At 35.0% G+C, this 21,696-nt stretch overlaps 1 protein-coding gene across 14 annotated transcripts in view; it reads right to left on the reverse strand.

Annotated features, from left to right (window-relative positions):
* The window catches only part of DGKB (diacylglycerol kinase beta), a 778,174-nt gene that overhangs the window by 600,442 nt on the left and 156,036 nt on the right, over positions 1 to 21,696 (reverse strand). For 8 of the 14 annotated variants that reach the window (XM_050783041.1, XM_050783035.1, XM_050783032.1 and 5 more), the window contains exons 3-4: positions 16,580 to 16,656; positions 12,550 to 12,570 (exon numbers count right to left, since the gene is read on the reverse strand). In XM_050783041.1, the coding sequence (XP_050638998.1) occupies positions 12,550 to 12,570; positions 16,580 to 16,656 (98 nt within the window). The remainder of the gene's footprint in view (positions 1 to 12,549; positions 12,571 to 16,579; positions 16,657 to 21,696) is intronic. The other 6 variants (XM_050783043.1, XM_050783039.1, XM_050783037.1 and 3 more) reach the window with 1 other exon arrangement.

Here is a 21,696-nt window from a genome sequence, read left to right on the forward strand (position 1 = left end):
TCCCTCTCCCTGTGCAAACCAGTAAAAGGAAAGGTAAGGATCACTGTTAATATTCTCTGTAAAGTTTTGATTAATCGAAAAGGATTTATGAGGTTGGTCTCAAGCTGTAGCCAATCTGGTGTGCTTTGCATGTCTTTCTATATCATTCTGTCAGAAAGAGGAGTACCTTAGGATGCAATAAGGACCTAGGACCCCATAAGCCCACTGTTCGAGTCAGCCTGGCAAACTGCCCAATACCAAACTATTTGGCAGGTCTCCATCTTGTTTTACATCCTTGGAAGGATGACTCGTAACCATGTGGCAGTATGTTGTTTTTGTCCCTGCCATTTTACAGTGGCAGCCTGGGATCAGTCCTGGCTTAGGGAATGAGTAGTTTCCGATAGATACCTATGGGACTTCTGCCATTTGCTGATTCTCTCCCACTCCATGAACAACTTCTAGCTTTCTTTTGTGAATCTTCCTTTATCTGAGCTACCCTTAAAGGTTCTAGTTTTTGTAAAAACTGCTTACCACCCCTTTGAAAACACTTCATACACTCGCAGTTAAATCATAACCTTTTGAGGCTTGTTGGTTTCACCTGTGAGGTTACTTTTAGTAAAGTTCAAAAGCCAGAAATATGAGCCATTTGGCTTGGCTAAAGTTGGGTATCCAGGGATTTAAAAGGATTTTCTTAAAGAATGCTCAACTTAATTAAAAGTGGATATCCAAGCTATAGGGATATTTAAAAGGCCTTTATGTCTTTCTCTTCATGGATCTTGTTTTTCTGAGAAAGTTTTTTTCCTCATCAACTGAACTTTTTTTCTCCATTTTGTCTTGTCACTCTTAATGAACTCATGAGACACCCTAAGATAATTTCTGATGAACTGAAACTACTTGGGAAAAACAGAAAAGATATAACGTATTCCATTTTTGGAGAAACCTGTTTTCCTCATGGAACCCCAGTAATTAGAGGTAGATAATCCCTTTCAAAATCTGTTTTTGTCTTCCACTTATATCTGCTTATTAGGTACTGTTACCTCTGTTTCTTAAAGGGCTCCACCCTCAGGCCAATTATACAATTAGGAGATTGGCAAATGAAAAATCTTAAAACTACTGCATCTTCTTTGTCTATATAATTATATATGTGATTTTTATATAAAAGCATTCTAATTAATTGGCCTAAAGAAAAATAAGCACTAGATCAAATATTTTTTCGAGGAAAATAAAAGCTGTTATACCTTTTGGTTCATGTAATTTTAATCTTTGAGAAATAAAAAGTCTTAAAGATTATTGGTAAAATTCAAATGTCATTAAAATTTAAATAGGTGGTCTAAATTGTGCAAGTCAGATACTAAGTTTGATAAATGTTTTAAGGTTGTAAACTGCTTCTTTGGCCTTTGAGGACTGTTCAACTTGCCTGCTTTACAACTTGGTAAGGCCTGAGGACATATAGAATTAACCAAACCCTTGAACAGGCTAGAAGGAATCAAACTTTATTTGTGCCTAGTGCATAATTAAAACAATTTACTGGATTTTACATTAAAATTAAAAATTGCTAAGAGTTACCATTATAACATGTAATTGAGACCACCACTGAAAATAGGTATACATGCAAGGTGTGTAAGAATAGTAAAATATATTTTCAGTAAAAGATTATAAGAAGGCATGGAAATGTAAGTAAATTTTTGCCTAGGGTTAAAGGATTGTTTTAAATTTTAAAAATTTCAATAAGCTAAAGCTTTAAACAAGTTGTAGAATTTTTCTAAATTTAATATTGCAAAAGAAATTCTGTGTATGAACATAGACTAAATTCAAAGGATATTATACTTTTTTTTTTTCTGTAAACTGAACAACGAAATAAAAGCACAATAAGGTTTTCTTAAAGCACTAATCTGTTCTTTAGCAAAATTTGTAATAGGTTATAAAAGGTTTTTAAGAATCTTACCTTATGGTCAAACTGGTTTAGAATGTATAGAATTGTCTATAAGGTTTCATTAGAAAATTTGTGTTAATAGTAAACTAATGTAAGGGTACAATTTGGCTCTCTCTCCCTTGTTCAAGATTTTTATGTAATAGTAAAGAATAAAGAACGATTTTCATTTGCCTTGTAAATAGACTGTCAAGGAAAAGAAAGAGAAGACAGGAGACAAATTGTTTGAAAAGTTAAGTCCTTCCTCTTAATGAGTAAAGGCTTTCCCTGTTTTAAAATTTTTGAGTCATCATTTTAACAAAATAACTAACTGGGATTGTATTTCAAATTATCAATGTTTTAAACCTCTAACATTTAACAGCCTTCCTGAAATCAAATTTCAGCTTCAAGATTGTCTTTCCTGACCCCTAGCTTTTGGATGCTACAGAGGGTCCCTAGAGCATCCAGAAGAAGAGAGGTAAACAGAATAATTTAATATGGTTAGGTACATAGGATTGCCAAAATTATGTTTAATTTTCTTTGGGTTATATTTTAGTGAATAATGCTAACATATGTCCCAAAATTGTATGGGATTTCTAAAATTCTAATGTTTGAGCATATGCTATCAATCACAATTAAGGTTATTTTATTAAGTTATTGTAAACCACAGAGATAACCACATTTTGTCAATCACATTTCTGACTGTAACTACCCAGGTCATTTTGTTATTCACAATTGTCTTCTTTTGATCCTCTTCAAAAGATGGTTTATAATCAGCTATAAAACTTTGATGGGTGTTCTCAAATACGAGTTTCTGATAACGTTGGAGACTGTAACATTGGACTAAAAGGAAAATGTACAGGACTCATGAAGAGCTGAAACATTCATGGGTATTAAGTAGAACAAGAGTTAACTTAATGGATGAACTAATAGAAATATGAAGTAATCACCGGGCATGGTGGCTCAAGCCTGTAATCCCAGCACTTTGGGAGGCCGAGACGGGCGGATCACGAGGTCAGGAGATCGAGACCATCCTGGCTAACCTGGTGAAACCCCGTCTCTACTAAAAAAAAAATACAAAAAACTAGCCGGTCGAGGTGGTGGGTGCCTGTAGTCCCAGCTACTCAGGAGGCTGAGGCAGGAGAATGGCCTAAACTCGGGAGGTGGAGCTTGCAGTGAGCTGAGATCCAGCCACTGCACTCCAACCTGGGCGACAGAGCGAGACTCCATCTCAAAAAATAAATAAATAAATAAAAATAAAATATAGAAAACTGAAGTAATCTTTTTAAAAACTTTTTGCTTGAAACATTGCTGATCCTTGTTTTGTTATTCAGAGTCAAGAAAACTTTTATTTTCAGCTATTTACAGTCTTTAATAATTGAGTAAGGTATACTCATGTGAACAAAATTTGGAACATAATTCTTTCTCTTTGCCTAGTTCCTCTAGAATTTGGAAACTATCTGTGAGTGTTCTTATGGCAATATGGTTATTTGCATCAATGCAATAAGAATTCATTTTCTTTGGCAACAGTACACAATTGGAGAAACTGGTTATTTTACTAAGATTTTGACTGGAGAGGTGTGCTTCCCTTTAAGGAATCACGCTCGACTTGCAGAGCCAATAGAAGCCCCTTGGGAAAACTGGCTTCATACCTTGTCTACACAGTCCTCATCCTGGTTTCCTAATCTGTGATGAGTAAAGAATGTCACTTAATGGTCCCACGAACTCTATATTCTAGGGATGTCAAGAAGAGAGGAATTCACCCAATTCTTAGGTATTGAGGGTACTAACCCATGACTGGGCTTGACTTTACAAGTCCTATCTGAGATTCCTTATGGAGCAGAATTCCATCGAAAGCAATTTTAAAAGCCTATGTAAAAATAATTATTCTTGCTGCATTTTATGCAAACTGTCAGGCCAAGTATAAGACTGAAGTCTATTTTGCAAACAGCTCAGTCCTATCATGATTTGTTTTTAACAAAAATAAGGACTGGGGAGAGAAAAATTATGTTTCAAAACTTATCACACATTTGTCATCAAATTCTAGTCTCATTAGTTGTTTTTAATTTTTTTTTTTTTTTTTTTTTTGGCCTATATTTTAGATTAACCCTCTTATTCCTGTGAACCAACCGGCAATTTCTGGCTACAACTCAGAAGAAACAAAAGGCATAGGTAATGTAATAATCTGGATCAATATTTTAATTCTGAAAAATTATCCTGAAAATCCCGACAGATGATAGGAGTAAATAGGGTGCTCATAACCCAGAGGTTCCTCTGGGAAAATAAGAGGAAAGGAGCTAACCAAAGCCAAGCCCCATGCAACTAAATCTTGCAGGCATAATTATAGCCACCAGTTATCTGGGCATGCTGGCAGCCTTAGGATTTTTGAGCTGCCCTTACCCATCCCTCTTTGTTTGGTTTTAATATATGTCTTCTAATAACCCTGTTTGTTTCTTCTCACCTTCAGGCCATCAAACTCCAAGCAGTCATAAAACCAGAGTCTCGAATGATGGCCTCTTTTTACAGAGAACCTTAAATAGGCTTTTGAGAGAGTTATGACTGCCATATTTCCAAAACAGCACCCCTTAACAGCAGGAAGTAGTTAAGATCAGTCTTCGTCCCTATTCTAACTGCAGTACCTCTAGTGTACTACTTTAGAGGGGAGAATAATAGAGGTAGGAGGCAGAAAAATGCCTCGGCAGATAAAGGAGGGTCCGCAGAGAACCTGTGACCCACCCAGGCCATTGTGCACAGGGGGGCTTGCCTAAGCATGGTCACAGAGAAAAATTCTGTCCCTTGATATATGCTCAGTAGGGAAATGAATCAATGTGTAGTGGCTCAGACTAAGGGCCCACATGTGCACTGGAATGATGGGGCAAAGCCACCAGAAATTCGTGCTTTATGCAGGGGAGGAGCCTGACCTCTTCATCTCATGTGTGGTGGCCTGGTATTCAATTTGTGAGGTGAAAACCTGTGTGTAGGACCCTCTCTTTTTTGAGCACTTTCCTTTCATTTAATAAATTCTGCCCTCCTCAGCCTTCAATGTGTCCGCTTAATTTTTCCTGGTTGTGAGACAAGAACCTGGATTTAGCTGAACTAAGGAGTAAAAATTCCTGAATCATTGGCATTTCTCCTAATAAGCAATACATTTCTTCTTGACTCTTCTTTTTTCAGCACTCAGGAAGACTTTCTGAAATTTCTGAAATGTAGTTCTCTCTGGCTCAGCAAGCAAAATACTGTTTTATTTTCTGACAGCTCTAAGTCTTAATTCCCTCCATATAAAGTTGTATATGAAATCAATCATTCAGGCTGGGCATGCTGGATCATACCTGGCACTTTGGGAGGCTGAAGCAGGCAGATCACCTGAGGTCAGGGATTCAAGACCAGCCTGGCCAACATGGCAAAACCCCGTCTCTACTAAAAATAAAAAAATTAGCCAGGCATGGCGGCATGTACCTATTGTCCCAGCTACTCGGGGGTCTGAGACAGGAGAATGACTTGAACCTTGGAGGCAGAGACTCCATATCTAAAAAAAAAAAGGAATCAATCATTCAGAGTTGTCTCAATGTAATAAAAATTGATGTAAAGCAGTTAGCATGCACTTGGGCACATAATATATAAAATAAATAAAAGGAGTAGGTAAAAGGAAGCACTGTCCTAAGCTTAGATACATTTTTAAGTTAACTTAATTTGCCTTTTTTTTTCTTTTTCTGAGACAAAGTCTTGCTCTTCTTCCCCACGCTGGAGTGCAATGGCATGATCTTGGCTCACTGCAACTTCCGCCTCCTGGGTTCAAGCGATTCTTCTGCCTCAGCCTCCCGAATAACTGGGATCATAGGTGCCCACCACCACGCCAGCTAATTTTTGTATTTTTAGTAGAGACAGGGTTTCACCATGTTGGCCAGGCTGTTCATGAACTCCCAACCTCAGGTGATCCATCTGCTTTGGCCTCCCAAAATACTGGGATTACAGGTGTGAGCCACCATGCCCAGCCAATTTGCCTTTTTATTGGTACAGAAAACTGTAAACTTTATTGCATCTTTCTGAATAAAACCTTCAGGTTTTGTGTGTCTCAAATACTTTGCTATAACATTTCTGTGTCAGGTAACAGAGACAAATAACAACTTTTATAAGGCAATAATTCTAAAAAATAAATCTTCCTTTGAAAAATAAAAGCCTACTACAGATACAAGAATGAAGTAAAAATTTCCTCAATTCTTAAATTATTTCTACAAGATGACATCACATTTTTTATTGCTGAAGTGTTATTGACAATGTAAATTTCTTTCTCAAACTTCTTCACTGTGTTCTTTGGAGCAAAATTAATTTATCTCATATTTTCTGGCAATAGATAGGGCTTACAATGTGAGAAAACACAAACCTCTTCTTTTTTTTTTTTTTTTCTGAGACAGGGTCTCTCTCTGTTGCCCAGATTGGAGTACACTGGCCCAGTCATAGCTCACTGCAGCCTCGATCTCCCACACTCAAGCAATCCTTCCACCCCAGCCTCGCAAGTATCTGGGACCACAGGATGGTGCCATCATACCTGGCTAATTTTTTTTTTTTTAATTTTCTAACTCAGAGTTTTCAATTCACTGAGAAATGTTTCTTCAATGAGTTTCCTGGTTAACCCATCCCTTTTCTTCTCTTGTAAGTAAAGTCTTTTCAAATATCTCCTAAAATTCTATGTTGTCCATATTATTAGACATTTCTGATAAATGGATGATATCCTCATCTGTACATTTTCCTTATATCATGACTTACAAGAAAATTTCCAGATTTAGGCATCAGAGTTTCTACGGTTGTCATGTAACAGCATTAGAATTGCTTTTGGAAGACTGTGACCTTTAAATAGAATGAGATCATTTATATGCATATCAATGAAGCCATTAATGATAAAAATTGGGTCAGACTTAACTGAATGACTACTTAAAAATTGAATTGCTGTAGGCTCAAACACATCCACGCACATCCACGCACACACACACACACACACACACACACACACAAATGTTCAAAATTTTAAAAACTGCTTTTTCATTTTTTTTTTTTTTTTTCCTTAAGGAACAGCCACAGACTATTTAGGGAGATAACAGAGAATTTGTAAAGAATACTGACTGAGGGAGCTGCTCAGATGTCGCTGCCAAATTGGCACAGATTCAAGGCACATTTCTATATGCCTTTCATTATTATTTCTGACCATCTGGATCCTTTGTTTTTAAATCCTTGTTAATACTAAAGAGAAGACACTAGTATTCATCCAAGCAGATTCAAAGTGAATGAAAATAAATGTCATCACTCTATCCTTAATTTCTTTTCGTAGTTTTGGATTGTGGATTTTCTCATATTCAAAAAGTGTTCTTTGAGCACCCACTCAGCACCAGGCTCTGTTCTAGGTGTTTGGGTAAAGATGTTACTAGAACACACAAAATTCCTTCCATGAAGGAGCTTAGCTTCTAATGAAAGGAATAAGAAAACAGCAACATTAATGTGCTGAATCTACAATGCCTAATGGTATTAAGTGCTATAGAAAAAAAATAAAGAAGAAAAAGATTTCTTGGGGGAATGTGCTTGCAGTTTTTTAAATCCAATTATCAAGAAATGAGAAGCTACTCTTTCAGTAAAGATTTAAAGGTGATGAGGCACATATTTGCACATATTTGGAGAAAGCACATTTCAGGCAGAGAAGACAGCTAGTACAATGGCCCTGAGTTATAAGGATGCTCCTGTTCCAGAGAAATTTCCACTGGAGCCAGTGAGGAGGAGCAGGAAACTGGAGCAGGAGTGAGGGAGGACTAGAGTAATAGAATACAAGGTCAAAGACTCAAGCTGTGGTGATGTGTGGACCGGGCAGAGCACACAGGATATTAGATCATCAAAAGAGAGTTATAGCTTTAACATGGAGTAAGTTTTTAGTAGGAAATTCCATGATCTGACTCATATTTTAACAGAACCATGTGACCATAATAACACTTATTAGTATCAGACAAAAGATAGCCTATGGGCAGTTTCTATGTTTTTCTAACTTGTATTCACCACAAATTAATAAATGATCCCTAAAACACAAAAATGAATCATTCAACTATTATAGTTAAAGTAACTGTTTGAAACCACAAAGAAATCACTTTATCTATCAACAAATGTTAACTGAGTACCTATATGTGTAAAATACTATGCACTTACTGAGCAAAGAACTCTGATGAAATTAAATAGATAATAATTTAAATTAATCAGAGTTTTTTTTTTTTACAGTTTCCATTTCTATTTCACATTCTAATTTATATTATTAACTAATTATATTAAATTTTAAAAATTGATATGAAGGTCACTGAGTGAAAGTATATTGATTAAATATGCAGCATGGCTATCTTACTGAGATTTCAAAATATATTTTTTTATATTAAAATTCATTTAGAAAAATTTATATTTTAAATATTGCATTTCTTATGCTTATCTTGCACTGCAATTGACTATTCATTATTTCAAATTTCAGAGAGTTCCTTGATAGTCCCCTAAATCTGTCAAATAGATAGTTCCTTTGAAGAGAAAGAGTGCAAAGTGTGAAAACCTTGAATTTTAATTTTTAAATTAGTTTTGGCAAATGAAAACTATTTTAGCACTTCAGAGGCACATATTCCACTAACTCTAGCTTTACCTAAGACTACAATTATGAAGACTCAGTAGAAAGACAATTAAAAACTTCTCATTCCTGAAGGGCTATATGATCCAACACGATTTTGCATCACACAGTCTTTTACATTATAGGTCCTCATTATGTAACACTATCCACATGTTACTGTGTTTTAGGAACTGCACTAAGTATGTTATATGTGTGTTATCATTTAATCATCACAATACCTATGGACAAAGAAACTGAGGCTCAGAAAATTTCCTTAAATTGCCCAACACCAAAAGCTTCTAATTGACACTAAAGACATAAATATTTCTAACTTCAATGTGCATTACATTATACTTAAAGTATAATTTTCTAAACAGATTTTGCAATAATAACACATGGTACAAGGTAATTTCCCACTGGTTTATCAGTATTAGATGCATTTTCTTCTGTGTCAAATTGGTCTGCCATTTCAGATAAAAAAAAGATATACACAAATAAGGTATAACAATTAAAAGTAATGGTATGATTATTCAATTTCCCACTCTTGAAAACCCTGTGTTGACTGTAACTGTTTTTGTACCCTTTGGTGTTCAAAGTATAACCTATTACTTTGGGTCATATATCTGAAATGTATCCAAATCTGCCTACCCCCCATCTCCATTCTGATACCCATTGTCATCTAATGTTCTTACTTGATTGGACTGCCTCCGTAATTCATATCTAGTCTTCTCTTCTACCCAAGTCCATGGTCCACATTGCTACTGGAGGTATTTTTCTAAGTGGAAAATTTAACTTGTTCACCTAAAAATATGATTTATTATTTCTTTCACCTTTAAAAATTAAACTTTATAGACATTCTAAGCATTTTTACCAAAATGTCTAGATTTATATTCCTTTAGTACCCTGCAATGCTCTTTTGCTTGAAAAAGCTATTTCTTTTTTTTTTTTTGAGATGGAGTTTCACTCTGTTGCCCAGCTTGGAGTGCAATGGCACGATCTCGGCTCACTGCAACCTCCACCTTCTGGATTCAAGTGATTCTTCTGCCTCAGATTCCCAACGTATCTAAGACTACAGGCGCCTGCAGCCTCACCCAGCTAATATTTGCATTTTTAGTTGAGACAGTGTTTCACCATGTTGGCCAGGCTGGCAGGGTGGTCTCAAACTCCTGACCCCCAAGTGATCGGCCCGTGTTGGCCTCCCAAAGTGCTGGTGTAAGATAGCTGGCCAAAAAAGCTATTTCTAATGATGAAAAAGCACAAGTAAAAACAACAGATAAACCCTAAAAATAAAATTTAGATGTGACAGAGTAATGTTGGTTTTAACTTTTTAACTTATATTTGGAAAAGTACAAAAAGATCACCTAGAAACCCCAACATTAATTTTTAAATTCTATACCAATTGTTTAATAAATGTTATTAAAGAAGTGAAAGAACAAACATTCTACAATGTGAATTTAAATACCCCTTTTCAAAGTTGGCATTTATTATTAAACTAAGGAGAGTTATTTGTTTACTTCCCAAATGTATTTATGCTTGATTTCAAACTTCTTTGTAAAGAAAGCAATTGGTCACAATTGATATAATTGTATTTTATAATTGTAGATAGATTTGATAAGAAGAGGAACATCACTGAAACTGTATTGATGGTAATAGGGAAGAGAAGCAGAAATATTGGTTAATGTGCTTCTTCTGTTCCTTGCTAACTAAGTGTCCTAGCACCATGTAGTTGTAGGAAGTGGAGCAATACAAGAGATAATAGCTCTGCTACGAGGACAGCACTCTGGATTGTGGCCAGGTTCGGGAGGGGAAGCGAATTACATGGCATGATCCCCACTCCTACCGCATGGTGGAAGGAAATTATTTTTGAGTGCAGAAGACAGCAGAGTTAGAGTTCCTCAATTTAAAATGAGAAAATGAGGTCCTGAGAAAATGAAGGAAACAGAATTTGTTGGTGGTATATCTCCAATATTCTCACTCTCATCTTTGGCATGTGCTCTAGAACTTTTCTGTGAAATCACATTGATCATTAAAGTATGACCACAGCCACTGTCTCTAAACATTAGTGGAACACCTGTTATGTGCAAGACACAGAGCTATTTATTATACATACACTTTAGAATCTAACCCTTTTAACAGTCCAATAAGGCTGATGCTCTCTTCATTTTATAGGTGAACAAACGACAGATAGAAAACTTGTCCAAGGCCCGTTAAGATGAATTCAGGTCAGTCAGACTCCTCAGACCATATTTTCTCTGTTACACTTTCCTTATGCTTTCCATAATGGAAAGGGTTGAATTTGGTTCTAGAAGGATAATTATAGCTTACAGTAAAAAGGTTTTTATATCATTGTTAATAATTATATCATTGTCATTATCCTTGTTAAGGACATTTAAAATATTACTTTAGGCAGCAGCACTACAAAAGGTAGGTTTTGAATCCCCAGGTTCCTTATTAAGGGGTAAAAGCATATTGTCTGAATGTAAAGGGTATACACATTAAGAGAAACTACATTACAGAGTACCAAGTGCAAAAATAAAGAAAGCCCCTGTGGAGTTATGAAAGCATAACTCAGCCTCAGGCCAAGGAACATCTACTGACAGGAAACATGTACGGAGAAAATCCTATGCTCAGAGAACACTGATAAACAAAGAGCACACATAGAGCAGTAACATGTGCAAGCTTTCATTCTTCTCCCCTCGAATACCCTCAGTTTTGTCAGTTCTTTCTATTCTGTAACTGCAATTGCTTGCCTGCTAAGTCATTGCACATGAAACAAAGACTGGGCAAGGAAAAGGAAGGAAGAAACTCATTCTGCTGACCTCCCAAAAAGCTAGAGCTTATTTTGACATGAGTTTTCAGACAGCCTCTAGAAAGGATGCAGATTGTGCAAAAAGGTGTGTTTGTTGGGTGTGCAACAAAAGCCATTTAATAGCCAAGTCCTAAAAACGTACATACTTGAATGACAATTCTTGAATGACATTCTTGAAAATAATCATTTACTCCAAGGGATTGCTTCTTAAGTGTCATCAAGCCTACTTAGTCCATATTTGGGGAAACAAGTTTCCAGAAAAGTCACAGGTGAAATCAGGAAAAGGTCATCCTCTGAAACGGAGGCTAGTAAATGTCGCCACAGTCGATGAGTTGCCATGTTACCAGTGCCTCTTTATAGGATATTGTAAGATGTAGGACCTGTATCTAAGTCCACCAGTATCATTCTGATGTTATAATTGTACCTTACATGTTGGACATGAAATTACTGTGGCTCTTGTCATTAAAACCATCAAACAATTTAAGAATAAGAAGAAGCTAGTACATATCCAAGATTGTCCAAAGGAGACAACATTACAGTTTTAGACAACTTATGCATTTTGGTAGGAAATATTTCTACAGTGGGGAAGACAATAGATATAGCTACTTTAGTGTGATTAAAAATATCCATTTAGAGCACCTGAAAATGTGTTGGAATTCTGTGCACCCAACTGAACTACTGATCTAAAACTTAATTTACAAAACAGATTTTCAGGGAGAGTGGTTGAAGTAACAGATTGAATAATCTTCCCAGGAGGGCAAAAATCAACAACTCTTTGGTTATGTTTCCCCCACAGATTCTATCACAGCACTGTAGACAAAACAAAACAAAACAAAGCCTTATCACTGCATTTTAAATTCAATTTTAAAATTTCTCATGGTAAATTAATAAATTAAGACTTTTACTAAATAAAGTATAATAGGACAGCCTGATATATCTTGGCGAAATTAGAAAAATTAATTCCAGAGTCTACAAAACTGAAGACCACACTTGAGACCCTTTTTGTCTATTAAGGTACCAGCTCCTATTAAGGCATCAAATCCTTTGACTGATAAAAAAAAAATGTGTCACATTCAACTCAATTATAACCTATGAGTATTATAGGCAATCTCATATACTATAGAAATCGTATTGGTACAGAAGTATAGTTTAGTGATATGGATGAGAAATTCATAGATCATATCAGAATAAAGAAAGAAAAGACAGACTTTAATAGAAAAGAAAATGTCTTACTTGGTTAAGAATGTCTTGTTTCTGTGCATGCAAGGAAAGAAAGAATACATGTGTTAATGTAAGATAATTTATACTCATTATCTCATATCTCTGATTATTTAGCTAAAAGTTCAAGTTTACAGGTTGATTTTAAAACATATCCTAGATCCATAGGTCTCAAAACATGGTTCCAAAACAGTGGCATCAGCATAAGCTGGGAAACTGATAGAAATGCAAATTCTTGAGCCCCACCCCAGAAACACTGAATCTAAAACTGTGTGGGGTAGGGGGGAGGCAGACAGCAATCCCTGTGTTAACAAGCCCCACAGTTGATTCTGAGGTACACTAAAATGTGAGAATCAATGACTAGATCAATCTTTGTATATAATAAGCAAACTGTTCTGACAGATAAATATAATATGTAACACATATAGTATGATTAAAATATTTCAGAGGATTAATAGAAATATAACCATGTATATAAAGGTATGTTAGATTTTGAATATGTATTTCCCATTCCTAAGGTTTCCTTCTATCAGCATCACACCTAGCATCTCTCTGTACCCTTAAGGATTAAAATATATTTCTATATACATCTGCCACTTTCTTCCCATATCTCAGCTGTGAGTGGAAAAATTTGAAATTGAACTTGAAGTCCAAGACCAAAAGAAAAAAAAAAAAAAACACATGGAATGCTAAACTGTCTTCCCCTCATACTACCAAATTCTACTGCTCTCAGGAGACTCTTTATATGGCCTGACCATGTTTTACTGTGAATAATCTCACTAAGACTGGATCTCTGCTACAAACTAGCTTGTAATAATGTTCTTAACATTATATTATTTACACAAGAGTAGGTGGAGACTAATAAGACTCTCTCCCCTTGTCAGGCATGAGTCATTAACATGTATGTGTACTGGGAAGTGCCACACTCACTACAAAAGAAATATCTTCCCATGCCTTCCCCTAACCTTTTTCCTTCCTATCTAAGAGGACAGTCCTCTCCCCTATGGCTTGGTCAACGAAGTGAAGAGCACAGGACATTAGCCTTAAACTGGGATTCTAGTCAATTAGGTTTTTGTTGTGGTTACTGTTGTGAGCTAGCTGGTAAGTTTTGGACAAATTATTTCACTTTTCTTAGAATAGCTTCTTTATTTAAAAACTTTATAATTTTATTAATTTGGGAATCTCAAGGCCTTTGAAAGGTGTTTATTCCTACAGAATCTTTAAGGCCATTGTTTAGATTTCTCTTATTCATTTCTTCAAGTAACGATTATCAAATGATCTTTAATAGGAATTAAAAGTAAATGATTCATTCACAAATTATACCTAATATTTTTTCTCTATTAAAATAGACTTCAACAGGTCACATCTTTTTTGGGTTAAATTTTTATCCCCAGAACTTTAAAAATTCAGTAATTCAAGGGAATTATAAGCAAAATAGTACATCTACCATTTAAATAGCTTTATGTTGTAGGAGGTTAAGCAATTTAATTTTTGCCAATACATTTTATGTAAATGATACAAGCTATGTTCCTTTTGGAAAACAATGAATTAATTATCATTCCAAATTCAGGCTGGATTACTCAATTGTCCATTTTTTCTTGTATAATTGAGCATCATTAACTAGTCATCAGTGCAAACAACTTTGGGTCAACTTGACAAGCCAATGGAGAGTGATAACTTCACATGTGAACTGACATTAGGAATTCTGTCATATTGTAAGAGTAATTTTTTATAAATTGGATGAGGTCATGTATTGAAGAGAACTTTAAGGTCCTAAAGATTTATTTTTCATCATTAGATAGTCCTAATTATTTTCGATTGACTTTTAGAAGATACATACTAGTTTTTAAAATGGTTATATAAACCTTAAAATTTTCTTCTGAAGGAAAAATGTTATCAAAATTAATTAAGATAAGAGAGTGGTTTTGCTCTTAATTTAGAATTGTTCTTGAGTTGTATTGAGATCTTTTTGTTTTTCAACTGTTCATTATTTTAATAACATGTTTCAACAATACATCTGTACATTTATGAAAGGTATAACATGGTTGAAAAGGGTGATATGTGTGTCTAATAATGTGTCTAATAACTACCTTAATAAATAAATGTAGTATATGGTGAATGGTAATTCTCATGAAATATATAATAACAGTAAGACTAAGTCTTGAGAGCCCTATAAATTAAAAAAAAAAAAAAAAAAAAAATTGAAGCAAAAAGGCTGCTTTGCAAACAAGATCACTTAACAGAGTTTGTAGCCAGCAGCTATCATTAGGGAGAAAAACAGGTTTTATCCCTGTATATAGATTAGATAAGCAAATAAGTTTTCAAGTATTGTGGTGAATATAAATATTAATGACAATTTTTTTTTTCTTGTAGCAATTCAGTGCTATAATTCATCTTTACTTTTCCCACTCTGCTTTCTTTTTTTTTTTTTTTTTTGAGACGGAGTCTCGCTCTGTCGCCCAGGCTGGAGTGCAGTGGCCAGATCTCAGCTCACTGCAAGCTCCGCCTCCCGGGTTCACGCCATTCTCCTGCCTCAGCCTCCCGAGTAGCTGGGACTACAGGCGCCCGCCACCTCGCCCGGCTAGTTTTTTTGTATTTTTTAGTAGAGACGGGGTTTCACCAGGTTAGCCAGGATGGTCTCGATCTCCTGACCTCGTGATCCGCCCGTCTCGGCCTCCCAAAGTGCTGGGATTACAGGCTTGAGCCACCGCGCCCGGCCCCCACTCTGCTTTCTTAGGCTTTGAAATTCTCGGTTTTGTAAGTTTAGCTGCTAACTTTATTTTCCCCCTTCTCTATGCCATCTAGAAAAATACAATATGAGGGAAATGTAGGTCAAACATCTATTTTTTTTCCAATACAGAAAAATGGTAATGGCTTTAAATAGCCTTTATTTTCTCCATCATTTATGGGCACCAATATTAATTTTATTTTTTAAGAAAATAAATTCCAACCTAAAGAGTTTTAAAAGTCACAGTAATGTAGACAGAATAAGAATATATGACATGAAAAATAGCTAACTATGAGAAATACTGATAGGAAATCTCAAAACAATTTGAATAGCTTGAGGGTTATGATAACTAAAATTAAGTTCTATAAATCCCAGGGAAGTACAATATTGAAAGATAACTAAGAAGTCTGTTCTTGCAAACATACAAAAATGAAACAATAATCGCAAAAAATAAGTCACATTTTAGTCAGCAAACAAATCTATCTAGTTAATACATCCCGACAAAAGAATCTTTTGCAAAGAGAAGCTTGAAGCAACCTAATGTTGCCTTCTGAACCTACAAATGAACTAACAGTAATGGTGATCAAACATTTAAAATGTAACATCTCTCAACTAATATTAAATAGGCTACTTAACAAACAATTAGGAAGGAAAAGGCATTCATTCAAGCATGGTGTTCAAAAACAATTGACAAGACATGCAAAGTTTTCATAAGAAAATGATTTCAAGAAATCTTAAGCTTACTGGTAAAAGGTAAAATAGAAGATTAAAAAAAAATCCCTCTCTTTTTGTACAAGTTGGCTCCTTAAGGTTACAGACCTGGTATAAGCAACACAAAATCCTTCCTTGGTCAAGGAAATAATTGCCTGAAAGGGGTAACTCCCTACCCCTACACCAATATCCATTTTGGATTGAAATTTGTGGGTCATAGACTGAGAGCCAAGCATATTCTTTCTCTCTTTTATCCAATGCTGTTTCCTGACTTCTAGGAAAATAACAAACACTACACTTAAATGATTCATATTCTTTCAAGCATACAATATAGATGAGTTATTTGAATGAAAAATGTTGTACAACATTTAATATATCTTCTAGAATAGCATTGCATTATGAACTTAATTTTGTTTATGTTATGGTACATGGTAAATGGTTTATGGTGTGCATATACACACACACACACACACACACCTGTATCATACATATATAATGCATATGTGTACACACACACACACATACATTTTTCCAAGAATTTTTCATTAAGAAATATCCTCTTCCAAGCATATATATGAAACTGATATAAAGAAAAAGAAGTTTTACCCCTTCAGGATTATACTTTGCAAGCACACCATTACCATGGAATTCTTCAAGAACATCCTTTAATTTCTTTGTAGAATCTATAAAAAACAGAAAACACAAAAATTGTTTATATGCACATATTGTGATTGTATAGCCCAGTCCAGAAACAGAGACCACTTAAAATGTAAACAAGTATCAGCAGAAACTAAATTTAAAAACCAACATATAAAATGTCTATTGCCATTTTTAAAAGGCTGTATGATTGGAAAAGAAATTACAAAGAAACAAAAAGGTCACTGCATTAAATAAAAACAATACTGCTGGATAAGAAAAATAAAATGTGTAGCTAAGCCTCAATGGTGAGTCCATTTAGAGGGAAGCTACAGATTTAGTATCTTGTAGATATTTTTAAGGAGAATTTTCTCTACACACATAACACAACTAAATTAAAGCTTACTTTAGTAATTAAATTAAAGCTTTAGTAAGTAAGCTTTAACTTAGTTATGTCATGTATTTTACCTTATATATGCATTGTGAATAACATTTTAGTTTTGTTATGTATAAAGATTACCCCATTTAATGAAGAAACAAAGCTTAGACATATTACCAAAAGAATTATAAATTATTTTCTTCAAAAGTACTATTATTTTTAAACCTTTCATCTTATTAGTTGGTGACAAGAAATTTTAAGTTAATAAAATAATGTCATAAAAGAATTATCATAAATATTATTACAATTAAAGTTAAATACATTAATATGATATAGATATATTCATTCAGTCTACTAAAATATTGCTCATTATACATATTGAAATATAATTTTTGATTGAGAAATCTCAGAATTACAATGCACTTTTAAGTTAGAAGGAAATAACAGCTAAGAAATATGGATGAGTCATCTTAATATTTCATCAAGTTTGAATAATAATGAAAAAAAACCTTAAAATTAAAATGTAGGAAATACGTAGATTTTCCCATTTTCTTTTATGGAACAGAGCATGGAAAACTGTTTGCTACCATTTGCATCTAATTCTTGTTGACCTTCGCTAAGAGTCAGTGATATGTGGACTACCACAAAATATTTCCCAGTTCCAGAAAACTAATTCACAAATTAGTTTTTGAAACATCCTGCTAGAAAACTCTCTCATACATGCCCATTGAATACATAATACCTATATTTTGTGAATTATACTTTTACTTGGAATGTATCATTTCCTTTCTTTATATGGTAAATTCTGTGGGTTTGTGTATGTGTGTGAAACTCTATATTTAGATAGAGTTTCGCTCTTGTCGCCCAGGCTGGAGTGCAATGACGTGGTCTTGGCTCACTGCAACCTCTGCCTCCTGGGTTCAACAGATTCTCCTGCCTCAGCCTCCTAAGTAGCTGGGATTACAGGGGCCCACCACCATGCCTGGCTAATTTTTATAATTTTAATAGAGACAGGGTTTCACCATGTTTGCCAGGTTGGTATCGAACTCCTGATCTCAGGTGATCTGACTGCCTCTGCCTCCCAAAGAACTGGGATTACAGACATAAGTCACAGTGCCCAGCCTGTGAAACAGTACTTTTAAGTGAGATAAAATTCATGTCACATAAAATTGACTACATTAACAATTTCAAAGTGTACAATTCAGTAATTTTTAGCATATTCATGATGTTGTGCAATCATTACTACTAATTAATCCCATAATATTTTCATCACCTTGTAAAGAAATCTTATACCCATTAAACAGTTACTTCCTGTATTTTCTCTCCTCTAACCTCTGGCTATCCTTAATCTATTTTCTGTGTCTATGGATTTGCCTATTCTGGACATTTCATGTAAATGGAATCATATAATATGTTTCCTTTGTGTCTGACTTCTTTCACTTAGTTTAGTGTTTTCCAGATTTTTCCATGTTATAACATGTATCAGTACTTCACTCCTTTTTATAGCTGAACAATATTCCATTATAATGAATATACTACATTTTAAAAATCTGTTTATCAGCTTATGTATATTTGACTTCTTTCCAGGTTTTGGATGTTAAGAATGTTGCTATGAACATTCAAGTGTACAAGTTTTTGTATAAACATATATTTCAGTTCTCTTGGCTATATATCTTTGAGTAAAATTGCCAGGCCATACAGTAACTTTATGTTTAATGTTTTGAGGAACTGCTAAATTGATTTTCACAACAGCTGTACCATTTTACATTCCCATCAGTAAGGTATAAGGGTTTCAGTCTTTCCATATACTTACTAACACTTGTTATTTTCTAACCATTTTTTCGTTATAGCCGTCCTAGTGGATGTGAAATGATTTGATTTACATCTGATTAGTCATTTGCTAATGACTAATAATATTGAGCATCTTTTTATATGCATATTGGTCATTGGTATATTCTTTGGAGAAATGTCTATTAAAGTTCTTTGACCATTTTTTAATTGGACGGTTTGTCTTTTTGTTGTGGACATCCTCTGAGGGGTGTGTGTGCGCGCACGCGTGTGTGTTGATGCCTATACAGCTTCCTATGTATTTCTTTTTTGGTATATAATTTGCTGGCACTTTCCACATTGTGATCAGGGTTAATTTTTTATGTCCTGTCCCTTGCTAGATTGGAGGTTGTTCTAGGGCAGAAAATGTGTGTTTTCATTTTTGCACACCTTTCACCTTTATCACAAAGTTGAAACAACAGAATTGCAATAAATATTGAGATTAAATTAATTAGAGCTATTCCTAAATGGCAATAAATTACAGTAATTGCTTCTGTATGTACTTTGTTAGAAAACTTACACTACTGAGACCAAACTATATATTAAAAAGAGACATGAAGCTGATTCCTTAGTCTCAAATCCTTCTTTGTGGATAATAAGGCACTACTATAAGTTAGCAGAACCGATTTTACTTCTTTTTATCCATAACCGTAGATGTAACCCATACTGTGCAGACGCACAGAGACACACACATAAACAGAGGCATACATTATGGAATATCATATCTCAATAGACCATGTTTATTTTAACCATATCTTAAGCCAATGATAAAATGGAAGGCGGGGAAAACAATTTTGGTTTCTCCCACATAGGCCTCCCACACACTTTAGAGACACTGCTTAGATGACCTTTTCATTTCAAGTTTATATGAGAGTAAAAAACACATTCAATAATTATTTATAAACGATGCAGAAAAAGGAAAGCTCATAAAATTATTCCTACAACATTTTACTAGTCATAAAATGTACTGGTCATAGTTTATACTGAATATTCTTAGTAGAGAAATCATGAGCTAAATTAACAGCCAAAAACCTCTAGATATATGACTCCCCTTTCCGTGAACTAGGGCTCAATAATGACGTGGCCTGAGACAATTTAAGCTGCTCTAGTTGATATTCAGATGAATCACTATCAATTCAACTCACTGCCTCTCCAATTCTCAAGTTCCAGTTCTAATATCTTAATATCTGAAGTTTAACTATGACCTGATCTCCATTTCACAATCTAGTTTGGAAACTAGCGCACTATCTTGTTCTTACCTTCCTGTCTCAATAAGATTTCTTGGACCCAGTTTCTCTAAGACTAAGGCCCTGACTTGACTGGTCAATCTTCTAAGGATCAGGATTTGCATACGGAACATCAGAGAGTTCGGGATATCCATAACCTCTCGACAGCACTTTTTTTACGTGAATTATCTACGTGTCTTCTCGGGCACCCAAATTGCACTAAGTTGTGAAAATCCTACTACTATGTTTTACCTTCTTTCGTGGGGGAACACACATTTATCTTATTTGTAACTTAACTGCTTGTCCAAATTTCTTCCTATGAGCTATCACCATAAACATTCCTATCTTTTTTATTGAGCCAACTCTGAGTTACATTCTGTCCAAAACTACATTGGGGCAGTGGAGAGGGGAAAGGATCTATAACTAGGCCTGACCTGCCTTCTAGGACAAAATAAACAGAGGAAGTTATACCTGGATGAACAGATAGTAAGATGTGGCCTCAGTCATAATTCAGCTAATAATAGAGCTTCAAGAAAGAGCACAGTGACAGATACTGGGCTGAGCAATGCTGAGAAATCCAGGCAAGCAGCCAGCCAGGCAGGCAGCTGTGAGCTTGGAGATCAGTTTAGTAAACACATGTCTGTAATGGGAGAAAGAACCTGGAAGATTGACCAGTGAAGTGCTAGGCAACCCAGTGCTAAGCAGCCAGGTTGAAAACGGCAGGTTTAGTTCTTGGGATAAGGGAGCTGGACAGATGCACAGCACAAAAGATTGGATCTCCTGGAAAGCAAAGGAGGGGTATGACTTGGGGAAGTTCTGAAACATGGGGCTAATTTCAGAGGTTCCTATGCTTGGCTTGACTAGCAGGGCAGGATACTTGGAAAACAACAGTGAATACAAATTACTGCCCTTTGACTAACATATCCATTTTCCCAGTAAGTAATTTAATACTATACCAATAACTACAGCTGAGACAAGAGGCTGTCTTTTTCATCACTATCAGAATCACCTTAGAGCTGAAAATGGTACTAAGCATGAAAGTGGGAGGTGTTTTATTAAGCAAACATTCTTGGAATGAGCTGGGAAAGAACAAAGAAAATGTTTATGGGTAGATGAGTTGACTTTCTCCTATACTTTACCTTTCTATCACCTGCTCTGGTACTTGAGTAGTTCCAGGGGCCCCCCAAAATGCACACACCCTGTGAATCTTCTCATTTTGGCTGAGTCATGTAATAAACAATGCCATGCAAGTTAAATGAGCTACATGTTAGGGATCAATATTAAATTTTTATTTACTTTTACAACGTTCAGAATTTTTACATGATTTTCAAGAAAAATTAAAGCCCCTTTACATTAGCCTGAATTGAAAATAAATAAATGACTAATAGCATTTGGTAATGTTTAGAAAATAGCAAATGGATCCTAAAAAAGTACTACATGAAAAATGAAACACTTTTAGTTCCTCTCACATCTCTTTAGGCATCTGTTACAACTTGAGTGAGTTTCCTTTGTGATTTTCCTGCCTCTTTGCCTCTTTATTCCCAAAAAACTCAACACATACTTGTCAGATTAATCTCAAAGGCCCCATGAAGTAATGGAGAGATTTAAAGCCAGCTAGATTTAGGTTTGAATCTTGGCTCTGGAATTCTTGGCTG

Source organism: Macaca thibetana, chromosome 3 (genome assembly GCF_024542745.1).
Source record: "Macaca thibetana thibetana isolate TM-01 chromosome 3, ASM2454274v1, whole genome shotgun sequence".
NCBI lineage: Eukaryota > Metazoa > Chordata > Mammalia > Primates > Cercopithecidae > Macaca > Macaca thibetana.